This window comes from Pelecanus crispus, chromosome Z (assembly GCF_030463565.1).
Source record: "Pelecanus crispus isolate bPelCri1 chromosome Z, bPelCri1.pri, whole genome shotgun sequence".
In the NCBI taxonomy this organism is placed as follows: Eukaryota; Metazoa; Chordata; class Aves; order Pelecaniformes; family Pelecanidae; genus Pelecanus; species Pelecanus crispus.
In genome coordinates this window covers 46711333-46727622 of record NC_134676.1, presented here as the reverse complement: position 1 = coordinate 46727622, position 16290 = coordinate 46711333, and the positions used below count along the sequence as shown (strand labels likewise).

Sequence of the window (16290 nt, the reverse complement as noted above, 5' to 3'; positions counted from 1 at the left end):
ACCTTCTGAGTCAACTGCTTCTTTCTGGAATTTGTAAAGCTGGGATAGGACTGCTAAAACTGCTGTGGCCTGTGCTGCTCCTGGACCAATGAGGACAAGGTCCACTAGTGACAGAAATCCCTCCTCACAACTTTCTAACTGCCATTGCATCAATCAAGAATAAGAAGGATATGTATACCAGATGCACATTGAATACAGAAGAAAGCCACCCCAACAATGTGGTACAATATCTGCTTTAAAAACTTACCTCTCCAGATTTTATTTTCTCTACCATCAAAGAGAAAAGAGGCATGAGATGTCTACTTAATTAGCAAGTTCTTGTAAATTTTGTGTAATGCCTTCTCCTTGCACCTCCTCCTCTTCAGCGTCAGGTCTAAAAACACACACAGAGTGAAGGGACCAGACTGACAAAATTACTTGTCTACCAGAATTACTTGTGTAAGAGTAAGAGCTGACTGCTACTTTTATTTCCAACTCTCCCACACAAGAGCAACAGCACACAGTCAGAACACCAAGGCAGAATTTGATCACTGCAGAGAAGTAACACCTCAGGCCCTCCAAAGGTTTGCACTTTTTCAGTCATTTTACAAATTCTTCTGTGGTCCCTGCTAACATTAAGAAGGTGTTTACAAGAACTTCTGCAAACTGGACATGAGTGCTGTCATAGAAGCAGGTTATGGTAAGCATCTGAGATTTGCTTATGAATTAAACAAAGGGTGAGGTGCACAAACAGCCTAAATAATTTTCACTACATGAAAGCTTACTTGACAGCTGCCCTGCTTTTGAGGGTAAACTATGTCTTTCCAGTCACCTGTCACCTGACTGTTTCTTCAGATATGGGTAGCCCAGGAGAGTACTAGTTCTGTACAGGATTCCTGGATGCTGGGTATCTATTTATCTTGCATAAGAGGCTACTAAGAATGCACAGATGATTTGTTCATTGTAAATACAGTCAGTGTGTATCATGCAAGATGTATCTAATCTACTGCAGATGATCAGAGTGTGTGCAATGTCTAATCACATTTCGGGTGTGCTTTACACAGGGCATCTAATTTACACAAATGCAGAAATGTCCATCTATCTAGAGCATATCAGACTAGAAATATATGTTCTGGTCTGCTGAAGCCTGGACACTGAAGTCCCCTCCTGAAATTAGGTGTTTGCAAATGTTTATGGAAGTTTTTGCCTACATATTGCCTAACATTAAAAAATAAAGCTCTGGTTTATTGTAAATTTAGCCAGATGTGTTTACGGAGAAGGGGAATTTACTCAAGCTCCGAGTCAAATGGCAAGGAAGCAGTTATGCTGGTCTGCAGCACCATGGTAGTTAGCATCACTGCTGTATCAAGCCTGGGCACCAAACTGTCTTTATAATACTGTATTGTTTTAATATTCACCCAGCAGATTCTATTTGCTTCTGATTTCTAAAACCTGTTAGAGTTTGATCTGGTTTTCCAAAAATAGAGCAATCACCTTTACCTATGGGTTTTTTTTTTTCAATGCCATGTATGTATCCAGGATCAAAGGCTCTGAGACCCCATTACCTTTGTTATTATCATATGTATAGAGGGAAAAGTTGATTTCTGTGGTTTCATACGTTATGAGGTGGGACAACATATTGAAGAAAGTTCGTATCTTAACGTTTTTAAGGAGTTAAACAAACTGACGAGTATTTGGAAGAGTTTAAATTTTCCTTTACAGAGAAAGGCTGCAGCTGCTAGGTTTTGCTCAGGGTTTTCTGCTGTAAAGCTGACTGCAGAAAAAATAAGTAAATATGAACTACAGAAAGCATCCATCTAATGGCTGCTGCTTTTGCTACTTGGGGTCTGAAAAATTACAACAAAGGAAGGTTAAAATAATCAGCAATGATATAAATACTGCTTAACCCAGCAGTCACATATGGTATATTAAAAATGTAGATGGATTTAATGAAAACTGAGAGCAGTGCATACATCTGTCATCAAACAAAGATACAAAATATTTTCCTCAGAAAATGAAATGTGATGATATAAGTGCTCATCTGTAATAGAGTTATAACAACTGCAAATGGTAAAACTAGTGCTGGTTTAATGCGTTTTGTCAGCTAATGTTAACCAAACAGACAATTCCTATGACAATTGCTTTGAAGAGAACAGATTGTGTGATAGGTCATAATGAAGCACACATCTTTAGATTAACAGCTCCAAAGTATGGCATACTTCTGTAAGTCACCCTGTAATGCAAAACCAAGTGTGATTTGTCACACCATTTCAGCCTCCATTACAGCTGAGATAGTAGTGTGGAATTTTTCAAGCTTCACAGGAGGAATATTAAAATGGATAATACTAGCACGCATTTTAAAGAAAATTCTGAGCACTTGCCAAGTCATGCTCTCTGAGGTATCTGCCAGTGTGGGAGGGATGCATGCTCTCAAGGGGGCCTGTGTTTCACGGTCATCTCAGGCAGGGGGCTGCAAAGTTCATTAAATGATCTTATCTCTCTGCTGGTTCTGTTCAAAATAGCCTTGATATGATGAAGGATTTATGTTACCCCCACTTCAAATAAAAAGTACCGAGGGATGCATTTCATTACTGCCCTGTGACACTGGAGAAGCCAGGGCTGCAGAGGTAATATTCCTCATTTGTTTGTGTCACACAGAGGATTTATTTGCAGGAAGAGTCCAACTCCAAAGGTAAGTAAGTATTTGGGTTTTGTAGTGAGTTTTTCATAATAATGTCAACAAGAAATGCGTTTGTTCTCTAACTTAAATTCTCACAAAAGTATATTCTAGGAAAGATGAGAGTGTGAGGAAAATGCCAGGGAAGAGTGCCCAGTTTAGCAGCATTCTAAGGAAGCTGAGTAGCATTGATACAGAAAAAATATCTACGGGCAATTTCCATGCCACAACCCTGGATAAAACACCAGCAGATGTGGCTGTACATTCTCAACTGATGGGCTGAACGGTAGCCAAGGTTACACACACACTCCTCTTGCAAAGGCTTTTTAACAGCGATCGGCTGCCGAGAGGCTTTTTAATTTAATGGTAGACACCTTCACGTGAATCAGGATCAGCTTCTCTTGTATGTTTTGTCAGAACTGGATGATCTAACAAAGAACATGAGCCCTGGGCAGGATTTATCTTCTTTGATCCTAGACCATTGAGTCCTCCTGTACTCAAAAATCAAACAACAAAACAAAACATGTTCAAGATCCTTGACTAATAAATATTAATTTATGCTATACACTTGATCTTATGAATTCAGCAGTTCATATGAGCAGCCTTCAAATGTATCTGGCGGTGGGGAAAATCTAGTGATCAGAAACAATATTTGATCATGCAAGCAAACTACACCTGCTTTAAATATGGCTTAGATGTTGAAAATTAAAAGCCGGTAAGAGTTGGGCAAATCTATGGAAAGCTCAGGAAAGGCATTTGGACATTCTGTATTGCACGATGTTTATGAATGCCTGTTCACTTGATGCTCACCTGTGTACGACTGCCACCACAGTCCTGTTTTTGTGTGCCAGTGGCAGGATGTGTAGGAATGCAGGTGGCCACCACAGAGAGCCAGGTGCAGGGAGTGGGAGAAGCTGGGGAGCAGGAGCGGAAAAGATGCTCCAGCGAAAGTTTGGTGGATGAGCAGTCGGGGAGAAATGCAGCTCCAGCAAGAAGTGGAGAGAGATTTTCCAGAGGGAAAAACAGAGCTGGGGAAATCAGCTGGAAAGATGTTTGAAAGAGAAGGTGTAAGTCATCCAGGTTAGGCTGGAGGGACTGGCATGGGAGGTGAAGAGGGCAGGAGGAGAAGCTCAACAGACACAAAAGCTGAGAAGGGAAAAGTGAAGGGGCCTCTTATGGAAGGCATTGGCTGTGGGCTGAAGGAGAAGAGTCAGTGAGAACTGCAGAGTGGAAGAGAGCAAATAGCTAAACAAATAAATAGGCACAGGAGCAGGTTAGTAATAATTGAATGGATCACCTGGAGGGAAATGAAACTGTTGATTCCTCAAGTATTTTGCTCAAAAGGTTCCGAGAATTTTAACCGTCAGCCAGAGGACCGCTGAGCCCTCTGGTACAGAAAAGCAATGCAGAGAATCAGTTCCCTCAAGTTCGATAATTCAATTGTTCAGGTATCTGGTATCCAGGGAAGAGTGAAAGCAGATAAAGAGAACTGAGGCCCAACAGATGAGGAGGAAAGAAAAAAATGCGTACAGTGTGTGGCGTTCAAAGGTGTTGATACTGCCATTGTAGCACTATAAGATGCAAAGACCACATAGCTGCCATGAGCCTTCTGTTAATATGTTTCTTTGTCATGAAGGTATCATAGGAGAAAAGGTCCAAATTTTGTAACAGTTCAAAGCATTTCAAGAATAGCTATTCTCCAGATCAGAGAAATAGACTCAGACCCATCAGCTTTTCACAGAAAAGCAATAATGAACTGTGGGAATTAGGAACAAGGAGAATGGTTGAACAGAGACTGCTGCATAGTGCCTGAATGCACACATTTTAACTTGCATGTTAAAATTGCTTAACTTGCATGTTAGAATTGATTTGCTGGATACACACCTGTAACTCATGCACACAGGTAACTTCTACTAGTATTGCTCAGTCACATGTCAGTATGGCTGTCATTTTCATACACAGAAAATTCCCATTGCATGGAAAAGTCCAATTAATTTGATTGGAATTTATACCCAGAGAATGACCTCCTGACTGAGCACACATCCCGGTAAGAGCATGTACTTCAAATTCTGCCAAACTAGGAAATACTGCTGGCAGAATATATCACTTGTCTAGAATTCCCTTATTTCATTGCAAACTCTAGACAATACTGTTTACAAAAGAAAAGCATAGATCGATAGTCTGTAATGCTGAATTGCAAATGGAAAGAGAACAGTACAGTATACACACAAAGCTACGAATCTTTGCTGATGAGATACACTAATGAATTTTTGAAAGAGGTCATCACAGTGTTAGGGACCTGCATGCACCAGAAGACCATACCAGCCTTCCCTCATCCCCAGGCTGGTGCTGCAGGTCAGCTCCGAGAGGTGCAACTCTGTAACTGGGCACCAGCAAGGCAATCAGAAGGAGGTGTGAGAAACTTCTCCCCATGTCACTCATGAGTGGCACCGAGGCTCAGGCTGTTCATGAGATAGACTGCACTATGCGACCTGCCACACAAACAGAAGGGTACAGGGGATTAAACTAAAGTACTTTCTTCTACGCCCAAAGAGTTTTAGCCAGGGTCTGAAGATCTAAGTTAGACTTGAAACTGCTATGATTCCTCAGGCAGGATCTCAAAGCAAACCTCAATCAGCCCTTTGAGACATGAATTGCTCCCAGCTGCAGAAGCAGAAGATAAATGACGTATCCAAGATCTAAGGAAAAAGACTGAAATCATGGCTGTGATTACTAATCCCATTTTCTAAAAAGAAAGCAGATTTCTTATTGTTTTGGAGTCAAACATCAACATTAGAATAGACAGTCTACTCTCCTATACAACATGTAATTTTTTATTAATCCAATGCATTTATATAATAAGCACAGTCACCAAGCAAGGTCCATGAAAAGGCAGATTAATAAAATATTGTATTATTTCTAGGAAGGTGCATAACACCCTGAAAACTCTGACTGATTGTGCTGCGCAAGCAGAAGAAGGGGAAAAAACAGCTTTTCTGACTCATATAGATGCTTTGTAAATTTTAAAAAACATTAAAAATAACAATTTGTGTTCTACAGGAAAAAAAAAAACCACACTTTTCCTTACATACTATTTTCTAGCTAAGAAATTTGTGACTTCCCATTCTCTCCATGAAACGGTGTGTTTCGTGTGTGGTAATGGTTTCTCATAGAACCAGTGAGTTCCTGCCTCAAACTATTGATTTTTTTACTTACAAAATATTCAAGATGTCACAACAAATTGATCTTACATTCCTTTTTTGTTCTACCAACATAATTTTGGAGTTCAAGGTGACAGTGCTAGTGTCACAGCTTCCCTACCTTTGTAAGATCTCCTTTAGCAAATTGAGTCTAAATAATATCAACCTGCCCTAAAATTATTAAATCTAAAAATAAACAATCATCTTCATCTTGTGTAGGATAAATCCTTCCTAGAGTTTATCAAGTTATTCGTTTTTTTTGAGACCAGCTACATTTGTTCACCAGCTTGCAACCAGGGCTCTGTCAAAGATGATTACCAGAAAGAGGGTCTCATTATTGTCCTCTTGAAGGATTGTCACTGGACACTTAAATAAAGCTTCATTTAGTCCTAGCTGTTGCAGGCTAGTTTAAATCAGACCTAACTGCAAGATCTGTAAAAGTGCTATTACAACGGCCTATATGTTTTAACAGCATATTTCTGCCTGCCTGTTGTATCATACCTAGAGATTATTTGTTCAGGCTGCTTTGGAATCTACTTCCATGAAGTCTTTTCCATTCTTCTCTTTCCCAATTAAACGAGGTCCCTTTTGCTAACTACTTTGAATGAGGTTCCAAGGCATGAAAATAAACTGTACCTAGGTGATAACTGCTGGTGCAAAGCCACAATACAGGCTTAAGTCCTGTTACTCTCCTCTGAAAAAAGCTGATGTAGGAGGGGAAGATAAAGTGTTTCCATCACTGAGAAGGTTTTAGCACAGAAACTTTATCTTAGGGCAAGTGAAATACTGATAGTCTAGGTTTGATATCCCTGATTGCCCACAAAACCCTGAAGGTTTATGGCAACAGTTTTGAAATGGATGTCAGGACAGAGGTGAGTTCAAACACCTATGCATATGATGAATAAAAGTAAAGGAAACCAGGTGAGTTATTTTAGCAGTTATTGTGCAATTTCTACAATCGCTGTGTGAATGGGCTCAAATACAGCTTTTGAAATAAAAGGTCATTTAGGGTAGGAGGATTCTACAGTTCAGAGAAGCAAATGCTGGCATATTGACATACAGGTGTTTATCAAGGATGTACGAGGATCAGTAAAATAATGATCCAGAAATTCTAAGTTCAGTTGCTTTGATACATATTTGAGTGTTCTCCAGCATTAGGGGGAAAGAAAATAAAGAGGAAGATTAAAGGCTGAGTAAAAGAAAATTCAACACGAAGGTATCCATATGTTAACACAAAATAAAAGGTTAGGAAAGAAGGACAGGCTTGGACAATGCTCTTAGTATGCCTGAGCAAGCATACACAAAGAAAATTTCATAGATAATAAACATAGAAAAGCACTAATTCCTCCCACCCCCCCAAAAAAAAAACATCCAAACCCGTAATGTGTAGTACTATACATACTTTGTAGTCTCAACAGGATTCTAACGTTCTAAATACTGCGAGCACCAGATGTAAAGTGAATAACAATGAAAACTAACTCTGAACTTCTCTTTCACTAGGTTTAAAGCTTTTCCTTGGGATTTTTTGCTTTGGGGAGGGGTGTTGGAGAGACTCGTCTATAAAATACATTCAAGCCAGCACCAAGAATATATGCAATCAAACCAGGAGGCAGAGCATTTAAAACCAGTAAAGGTTATGTGTATTCTGAAAGCATACACTTGGGCTCAGTTATACCTCATGGCAGAGTTCCACAACTTGCTTTATTCAGGAGAGATATTCACCCTCATATATATAGAAAAGACATATCCACAGTATATTAAACAGGAATCCATAACCATTCAGAAGGATGAAGTTATTATGCTTTGGGATCACTTCTGATTAAAGAAAGCAGGAGACATTATTTTCTGGCAGTTTATTTCAGAGCCTCAGGGATATCTGGGAATATTCCTTGCTGCTCTTCAGAAATATTGTTATTCTCAGAGATTAACTCCTGGGGTGGAAAGTCCATTATTCTGACCCAGATGGCTGTTACCATATCTTTTTCATACATTTCTAGATTACTTCTGGTACACAAAAAGTTAAAAAGAGTAGTAACTGCTACCCGGGAAAAGAGATTTGGGTTGGCATTGATATATATGTGGATATTTATAGAATACATATATTTTATGAAAACACATACTCAAATTAAGAGAACTTTTGAACTGGAATTGGTTGTCCCCTAGCACAGCTGGAGGTATTCAGTTCACATTACAGAGTGATGCCAACACTTATACATGCAGCTATAATTTGCTCAGAACCTGAAAAACTGCGCAGTAAATTTCTTCTGCAAAAGTCAGGCTTAAATACTGTGCTTCTATCATTTGGAAGCCATGAGTTGATATATGGAGGTTTTACAGGGAACCACAGGGGAGTCACAGGGAAATCCCAGCAAGAAAGGGACCTCTTCAAAAGGGCTGCCTTTGCTCTCTACTCATAGAATCTTTATAATGTGTCTCACAGTTTTTCACAATACAGCCAAATTGTCAAATGAAATTATGTAAAGATTACCAGTACCCAATTTTGGTTTTCTTACGATGCCTAGCAGGGGAATGGCAACAGTTTCTTCAAGCTTTTCCAAGCTAGCCTTGCGGGGCTTGTTTACTAGCTCTCTATGGCTCTGATTAAAATAAATTACAAATAATTGCCATGAATTCAAACAACGCATGAGAGAGCCCTAAATACTTGTTAAAAAAATTAAATGTTCTGGAAAATATTATAATGGCTTGTTCATGCAAAACCACACAGCAGTTTGGAAGGCAGCATGGATATACTCATTCCATATTTAATGAAGTTTTGAAAGTAATGATATGATTTTCTGGCTGTAATGTGGGATACAGGGGCTTGACTGTTAGCCCATGAAGAGTCATCTTGAGACAGATATTAATTTCCTAAGATTCCAAAGACTCCAAAATTCATTTTTAAGATGGCATTAAATGAAGGGGGAAGTACAGAATGGGCACAGATATCTAAATATATTCAATGAATTTACTGTTTTAGAAATTGCAGAGGAGGGAAAAATATTTAATAAGCAAGGTGGCTTTTTCAAGTCAGCATCTTATAAAATTATGTACATACTTTTATACATATAAATTTTCTCCATTCACAAATAAAGCTAAGGTAAGTGTTGTAATGACTAACAGCAAATCACTAGAGCTTTTTTCCTTCATTGTTTTAATGTTAAACTACAATGGCCACTTTATAATTTTATAGACATGAAAACAGTGAGGAAAATATCCCACAAGATTTGGCAACTTTTATATTTCCTTTCCATTTATGTGTACAGTAAAAGTTATTGTAATCATTAAGTTAGAGAATACAGTGGAACTGTCCTGCATTGTCAGCTTAAAGGTCACAGGCAGATGGAGGTGAAAGAGGTTTGAGGTGAACAAGTAAGAATTCAAATCACTGCAGACAGCATATCCTCAAGTGTCAAGCTAGGAATGAAAAGCTTAAATAGTGAGTCATGCCCACTGTTATCCTGATCCTACAGAAAAAAGACTGTGTGACCCTAACTCCCTGAAAATCCAAAACAGCAAGAGTGCACTTTAGCCATGAAAACAAGCGAGGAACAAATAACTTGTCATATGGTTGTTTCAGATTTCTCCTTTAGAGAAAATGAATAGCCAATACATACGTCATGAAGTGCGGGGATGTGAAACTAGTGACCTGAGGAACTTCTGGGAAAAGACTATTGAACAACAAACTCGGTATCTGCAAATTGAAAAAGAACGTCAGCAACGAAGTGCTCTGACAAAGTGGGTAGTTTGCATCCAGAAAGGTTATTTGAGTTTGCATTGTAATTCTTTTTTAAAGAAAATTGATACCTATATTTAAGTCATGCAATGAAAGCTGAAAGTATTTTTCTTAGATTTTTAGAAAATAATAAAGCTTCCCAACTGGTATGCTAATGCTAACATGTCTAAGCTATGGCTTCACGGGATAAGAGAATAATTCACTTTTGTTCCGTAAATGGGTCCAAAGTGTGGAACTTTCTGAAGTTGTCAGGACAACCTCTAGCAGTGCAGGCTTGTCTTGAACGTCAAGGCTTATGTTCACAGCAGAGCTAGCACAGATGTGTACCTGGCCCACCTTCTTTCTCTGTGGCTTTGCTTTCACAAGAATATAGTTTGAATTAATTAAGATGGACTAATTTGCATAAGGTAAATCTACAATAAAGCAGATGGTCCAAGTGTACTAACTGACCAAGGCAACCATCATCCATACCCTTATTTACCTCAATCAGTCACATTTCTTTTCATCAGCCTCAATAAGAAAGACCAGTCTGCGGCAACATCAGCACAGTTTTACTTCATGTGAAGTCTCCATAAGTTGAGGGCACATGCAAAGATGGCTATTTTGGCTTGAGATCATTCAACGAGAAAGCATTTTTTCAAAATCTCCCTCATACCTCTCTTTGGATTGATGCTTGAAAAAATAAAAGCAAGAATGGCCTTGCATTAATAACCAGATGACGTAACACTGGAATTAGTCTCTAGCATGTTTTATCCAATTGTAACTAACCTAATTTCAATGTCTCAACTCCTCAGCTGTGAAATTCCTGTCTTTTCTATTTAGGGCAGTCTTTCTGTGGTGCCTAGATACTACCAAAAAAAACCCAAAGTGCCACCTATCACCTAAAGCTGGCTGCTATGGGTCTAACAGAAGTTTCAACATGCACAGTGTTTCCAAGCCAAATAGTGCTCAGGAGCCTCTATGCAGTACTTTTTTTAATGCATTTCTGAGGAGGAGGGGGACTGGGGAAATGTTGGGTGATGCTACCCAGTAGGTGGCAGCAGGCAATCTCCAGTGAAGATGACAAGTTACTCCGGCACACAGAAGCGCTTGAGAGAGGGCACACTGGAGATTAAGATAAACCACAAAGCTCCGGTGAGCCCTCATCGGGATTTAAGAGCTAGTCTTGAAGTGCCATCCTGCAAAGTACTCTTAAGGGGCCAGAGAGTTTGCATGACAAGTGGGAAAAGCCACCAAAGGATAGCACCGGTGGGAAACGTGAAAAGTATAAATCTGTTGCCTGTAAAAATATGGGGACAAGCTGATACATGTTTCTGTCCTTAGGCTCAGAAATGAATGGATGGAGAGGCTGGAAAAACGGATAAAGATGTTGAGAACCCAACCTGAAGACCCATCTAGCTGAAGATCCCACATTCATTACATGTTTGAGGGAAAAAGAAAATTGTTTTGTAGGAAAGCATGATGGTGTGATGAAAAAGATTAAGTCAATTTTACTTTGTGGCTTAAATGAGCTGTAATTAATTAGCTGTCATTGTTAGAAGTTTCATAGGTGAAATGTCTCTTGCTGATTTTAAGATTATGCATCCACCCCTTCATTTGGTAAGCAGAGATTGAAGTACTCTGAAGTCTTCAAGACTAGTAAATCATGGTTTACTGAGCTGTAGATGCCTGGGAAAAGAGTTTAGTTACACAGTTAGTGCCCAGCAAAAGCATTTCCTTGACATTTTAGGTTTCTGTATAGACTGATTGTAATCTAATGAAGCTATTTTCTTTCAAAATTGTTTAACTAATAGTTGAGTTGTTTGTTTGTTTGTTTGTTTTAACACAGAAGAGCCCAACTCAGACTAAGGAAGAGGGAACACGCACAAAAAATGCCACCACATCCCAGATCTCTAGTGGAGCCAAACTTGGTGGGAGTTACAGATCCTAGTTGCCATATTAAAAATGTATGAAGCTATTAATATGTATCCTGAGAAAAAAGTTCTGTGAGACACCAACAAGAGTTGCTTAATTAGTTAACCCACATTAGCTAACTTATAACACTATATCAGCAAAGACAAAATGACTTGGAGTTTTGAGGCTGCTTCTTTGTGGCTTGTCTATAGCTGGATGGTTATCTCTGTTTCACAGACAAACTTGATGCATTTTCACAGCTGTCTGTCATGATGAGTGACCAGTACCCTTTTTTCCTTTAACAAGTTTTCCCTTTAAGACCCAGTATATATTCCTTAACAACCAGTACCTTCAGAAACAATGCAGGTTTCTTCTCCCACATTCACCATTAGTCAAAAATGTTTCTAGTTCCCTTCCTAATGCTGCATTAGAAAATGTGGCATTTCCTCCAACAGTATCAAAGTATTTCAATAGGCTAGCATAATAAAATTGCTTCCTTTTTAGGGTGACTGCTTTGTTGCCACCAGAATGCCTAGGGTAATGTACTACAAAATGGGTTGTTTTCAGCATGCTAAAAATTTCTTCCCTCAATTGTTTAACCTTTTAGTCCCTTTTTATAAGACCATTTCACTACTTCTCTGGTAATTCATATTGCTTCAGAGTAAGGAATATTTGAATTGCCAGTGGGGTGAGAACAGCAAAAGGGTTTAGGGGTTTTAAATATTTAAAATATCTGTTCTTTGTAAAGCAAAACAAAAATTTGAAATGCTATTTTTTCTCTCTTTATTCATTATCTTTTAAATTCACTTTTGTGTGTCCCAAGGTCAAAACAAACCTATTGTGGGAATTTGAACATGTAAATAATGTTTGGGAAGCCTGAGGAATCCATGGAAGCATGAAAAAAGATGACCTTGGAACATGTACTCAAAAATCAAGACATCAGCAGCTATGTCACCAAACTTGAGAGCAGAGTATGCCTGCCAGCTGAAAAAAAGGCTGTCAAACTCATGTTCTTCCATTGAGTCTTTTTCTTAAGACTCTTTTTAAAGTAACATCAACTGGTAATATGTAAGATAGCAATATAATTAAAATATAGCTGTGCTTTAATAAACAATCACCAGGTAGACACACAACTTCATATTGGGTTTTAGTAAAAAGTTAGATTTCTTTGAAAATGCCAGTTCACACACTTCAATTCTCCCATCATCTGTCTGTGCCTTATGCTTACTGAAGCTCTACCCGGACTGCATTGTGAAACAGCATTGATTTTTATACCATTTTGGCTGAAATTAGAGCTTGATGTGAGCTAAGGGAAACACTTTTCATCCCCTCATTCATTGCATAAGTGACTGCACAAGGTAAACACCAGAGGGAATCAGAGTTGACATATTCTAAAAATGAAAGAGGTACCCCTGGAATAAGCTTTTCTTTGTATCTCACATATCTGAGATCCTTCTTCTCCTCTTTTCATAAAGTAAGTCAGAATGAGGAAATCCATGGAAAGCCAGGAAAAGACATGCCAGGAAGTGACTCTCATCTGAGTCCTTCATTGCACATCTCATATGGTTATGTCACTTAAGAATGCTTTGGAACAGGTCCCTATCAAGCTAGGACACCCCAAAATCATCTCTTTAAAACAATAAAAAGGAACTTTTTTTTTACAGACTGCATCAATTCCAGCCCAAGCCCATGAGGAGTTCTGAAAATATATTTCCAGAATTAAGCCACTTTTCTTCTGATCTTTGCAATTTCACCTTTAGCATCTAGATGAATTATTTCAGGCTCAGGTTCCACAGCATTAGATTCAGGACTTTAGGCCATGTAATCTTTATTTATCTAAGCACTGGCAACATGTTTTGATAGAAATACCACCACTTTTGCACAGTCAATCTACCTAGGAGTTTTGTAAATTACTACCAAAAAAAGAATACATATCCAGAGAAATAAATATAATCTAGAGTCAATCAGGGAAAATAAAAAAGTGTTGTAGCATTAAAATTCAAACCTAAATGTGAAGAAACAATCTTAATCAGAAACTGGAGCAGGCTCCAAGATAAAAATGGTTCCTACAATTTGAAAACACAAAAATACAAATCTTTAATTTACCTTGAAGGTCACAAAAGAAATTAAAAGAAGGCAAAAAAAAAAAAGTAAACCACAATTTCTGTGAGACTCAGAAATGAGCCATAATGTTATAAAAAGCAGTAGAGTATCTTGACTGTAGGACTGGAAGAGTCATCAGCTAAAAACTGATGAAATCAGCTGGGGTTTATAAAATCATTATGGTTAGAGAGGATGCTTAAATGCTCTTGAGACTATTTTTCACCAATATGCAGTTTCAGAGGAGTACAGTATTCAGTTAAACAGGTTAAACTTAATAACTTAAATGTTTATAAAATAGCTCCTTGAAGAAACACTTCATTTCTCTTGATCTTTTTCTATCCATATTTCCACATTGCTTTTGAGTGTAACAGCAAGAGATTTTGAGTTATGCCAATCTAATTTTATTAGCTTTGTAATTAAAACATGGTAGATACTTGCTTATCTTCCTAGCTTTCATTATTTTACCATTCCTTTGCTTCATCCTGACACTGAGTAGCAAGAAAATGCATGTCGCTTTCTCATTACAAATGCATAGTACAGAACTTTTTGAAAAAGCTTGTAACAGTGACAAAAATCAAATGTAGTAAAGTTTTACCATCCTCTTAAGCAAACATTAAACAATCTGGACCCAAGTCCTTTTAAATAGCATTTATGGGAAGTACACTGCGTGTTAGCACCATAGTGACAGATAGTCCATTTTAGCCGTATTAATGATCCTTCTAGCGTATGGATAAGGGCTGACAGCTGTGAAGAATGATTCTGTCAGTAACTTAACAGGCTTCTTAGCAGTTTAGCCTGAACAGAGACAGCTTAAATACAGTTTGTGGCTTCAGTGGTCCTTCCTGACCAGTGTGTTTCCCTGAACAAGGATCTCCTCTCTGGAGTTGTCTAATTAAGGAGCAAATAAGCATAACTCTTTCACTGTGGCCAGGTTTTGAATTTGAACAACTGATGCAAGTCAGGCAAAAGGCAAGATGTCTGGTAAGATGGTAGAGACAAACTGGGGAGATGGTTCAGCTATACCCGTCTGAAGCTCCCCAGCCCTGCCACAGAAGAGTTTCTGCAGTGAATTCTGTCCTGCAGCCCAGTATGAGATCACCCAGCAGACTGTCTTCAGCATGACACCCAAGAGTCTTATGTTTCCTACTGCACAACCACTTCATGTCCATGCAGCTATGCTTCTTTGGGCTTCTGGCCACCTTCACGGAAGAGGAGACTGATCTATTGGCCAATTCGGAGGTGCTTGAAGTTGTCAGCGCTGAAATAAACCCACCATACAATACCAAGTTCATCTACCATATTCTGTGTTTAGTGTAGTATTAAGTACGGATGAGTTATTTTGCACTGCAGAAAAGCCTACAAGCTACCTCCGAGATTTGATCCCATGATATACAAGCAACATGAGAGATAATCCCAGCCACACAGAGCTCACTGCCTAAACAGGACAGAAACAGTGCAGGGGGATTGGAAAGATGGGACAGAGTCAGAGTTCAGGGAAGAGCCATGGTGCCTGGGTAGGGTACAAAGTCAAGGTCCAGTTGCTCCGCATGGGTAATGTGATCTATGTACACAGTAGCCAGTGCTCCAGCTGGAACTGAAATCCATAGATAGTTTCTTCTAATAAACAGGACTGAAAAATAAAAACATCCTGAATCAATCCATGAAAGGTGCCATAGCTGTGGCAAAATACACTGCATGTTGAGGGAATCACTACTCATGTAACTGGATTCTCACCATAAAGGTTTGAGGAAAATGAAGAGTCAGATGCCACTGGGATACCAGATTCATTAAGAGAACTGGGAGAGCATTGAATCTGGAGAAGCAGGATCTTTGGGGAGGGAAGTTAAACTAGATGAAGAAGAGGTAATGTCTTTAACTGAAAAGGGTTTGAAGAGATTCAACTGAAAGCCTAACATTGATTACAAGTTTTACTGTTTTGAACTCATCCTCTCACCTTTCCATGTTACACGTGGAGCCTCTCAGACATCACCGCTGGTGTTAGCTCAGCCATGTGCACATTAACCACACATGATCTGCAGCAGCTGCTCAGTGGAAGTTACATTAGACATAGATCTGGACCCTAAGTCGTGGTTTTGTGTGAGCTTTCTATACTCAGATAAGACATTTCCCCATGCTAAAAGCTGCAGCCACCCTCTTCTTGCATAAAGAGGACAGAGTTTCAGTAAAACCAACTTACATGCTACAAGTAGCACTGATAAGAGAGTCCTGAAGTTTCAAGGTTGATGAGGAATATTCATATCCATTACAAAGTATGTCAAAATATAGATAGCTTTTTGAATGGTCTCTGAATTTACAGGTCTGAATTTTTCCCCCTCAGGATGAGACTCCCATTCTGAGAGTGGCCCTGTGGGTCAAGGCAATCCCCAGTACCAATACACACTGGGGGATGAAGGGATTGAGAGCACCCCTGTGGAGAAGGACTTGGGGATAGGGGGGGATGAGCGGGCAATGTGTGCTCACTGCACAGAAAGCCAATTGTATCCTAGGTTCCATAAAAAGAAGCATGGCCAGCCGGTCAAGGAAGGTGATTCTGCCACTCTACTCCACTCTGGTGAGACCCCACTTGGAGTCCTGCATCCAGATCTGGGGTCCTCAGTAGAAGAAAAGCATAGACCTGTTAGAGCGGGTCCAGGGGAGGGCCATCAAATCAGAGGGCTGGAACACCTCTCCGGTGAAGAAAGGCT

General features: G+C 39.2%; 1 protein-coding gene across 1 annotated transcript; it reads left to right on the top strand.

The window, feature by feature from the left end:
• Positions 1–9451: 9451 nt before the first annotated feature.
• On the top strand, positions 9452–10991 carry FAM240A (family with sequence similarity 240 member A). The gene is made up of 2 exons (XM_009490618.1): positions 9452–9591; positions 10913–10991. The coding sequence occupies exons 1-2, from the start codon at positions 9452–9454 to the stop codon at positions 10989–10991; spliced, it is 219 nt and encodes a 72-aa protein (XP_009488893.1).
• The last annotated feature ends 5299 nt before the right edge of the window (positions 10992–16290 follow it).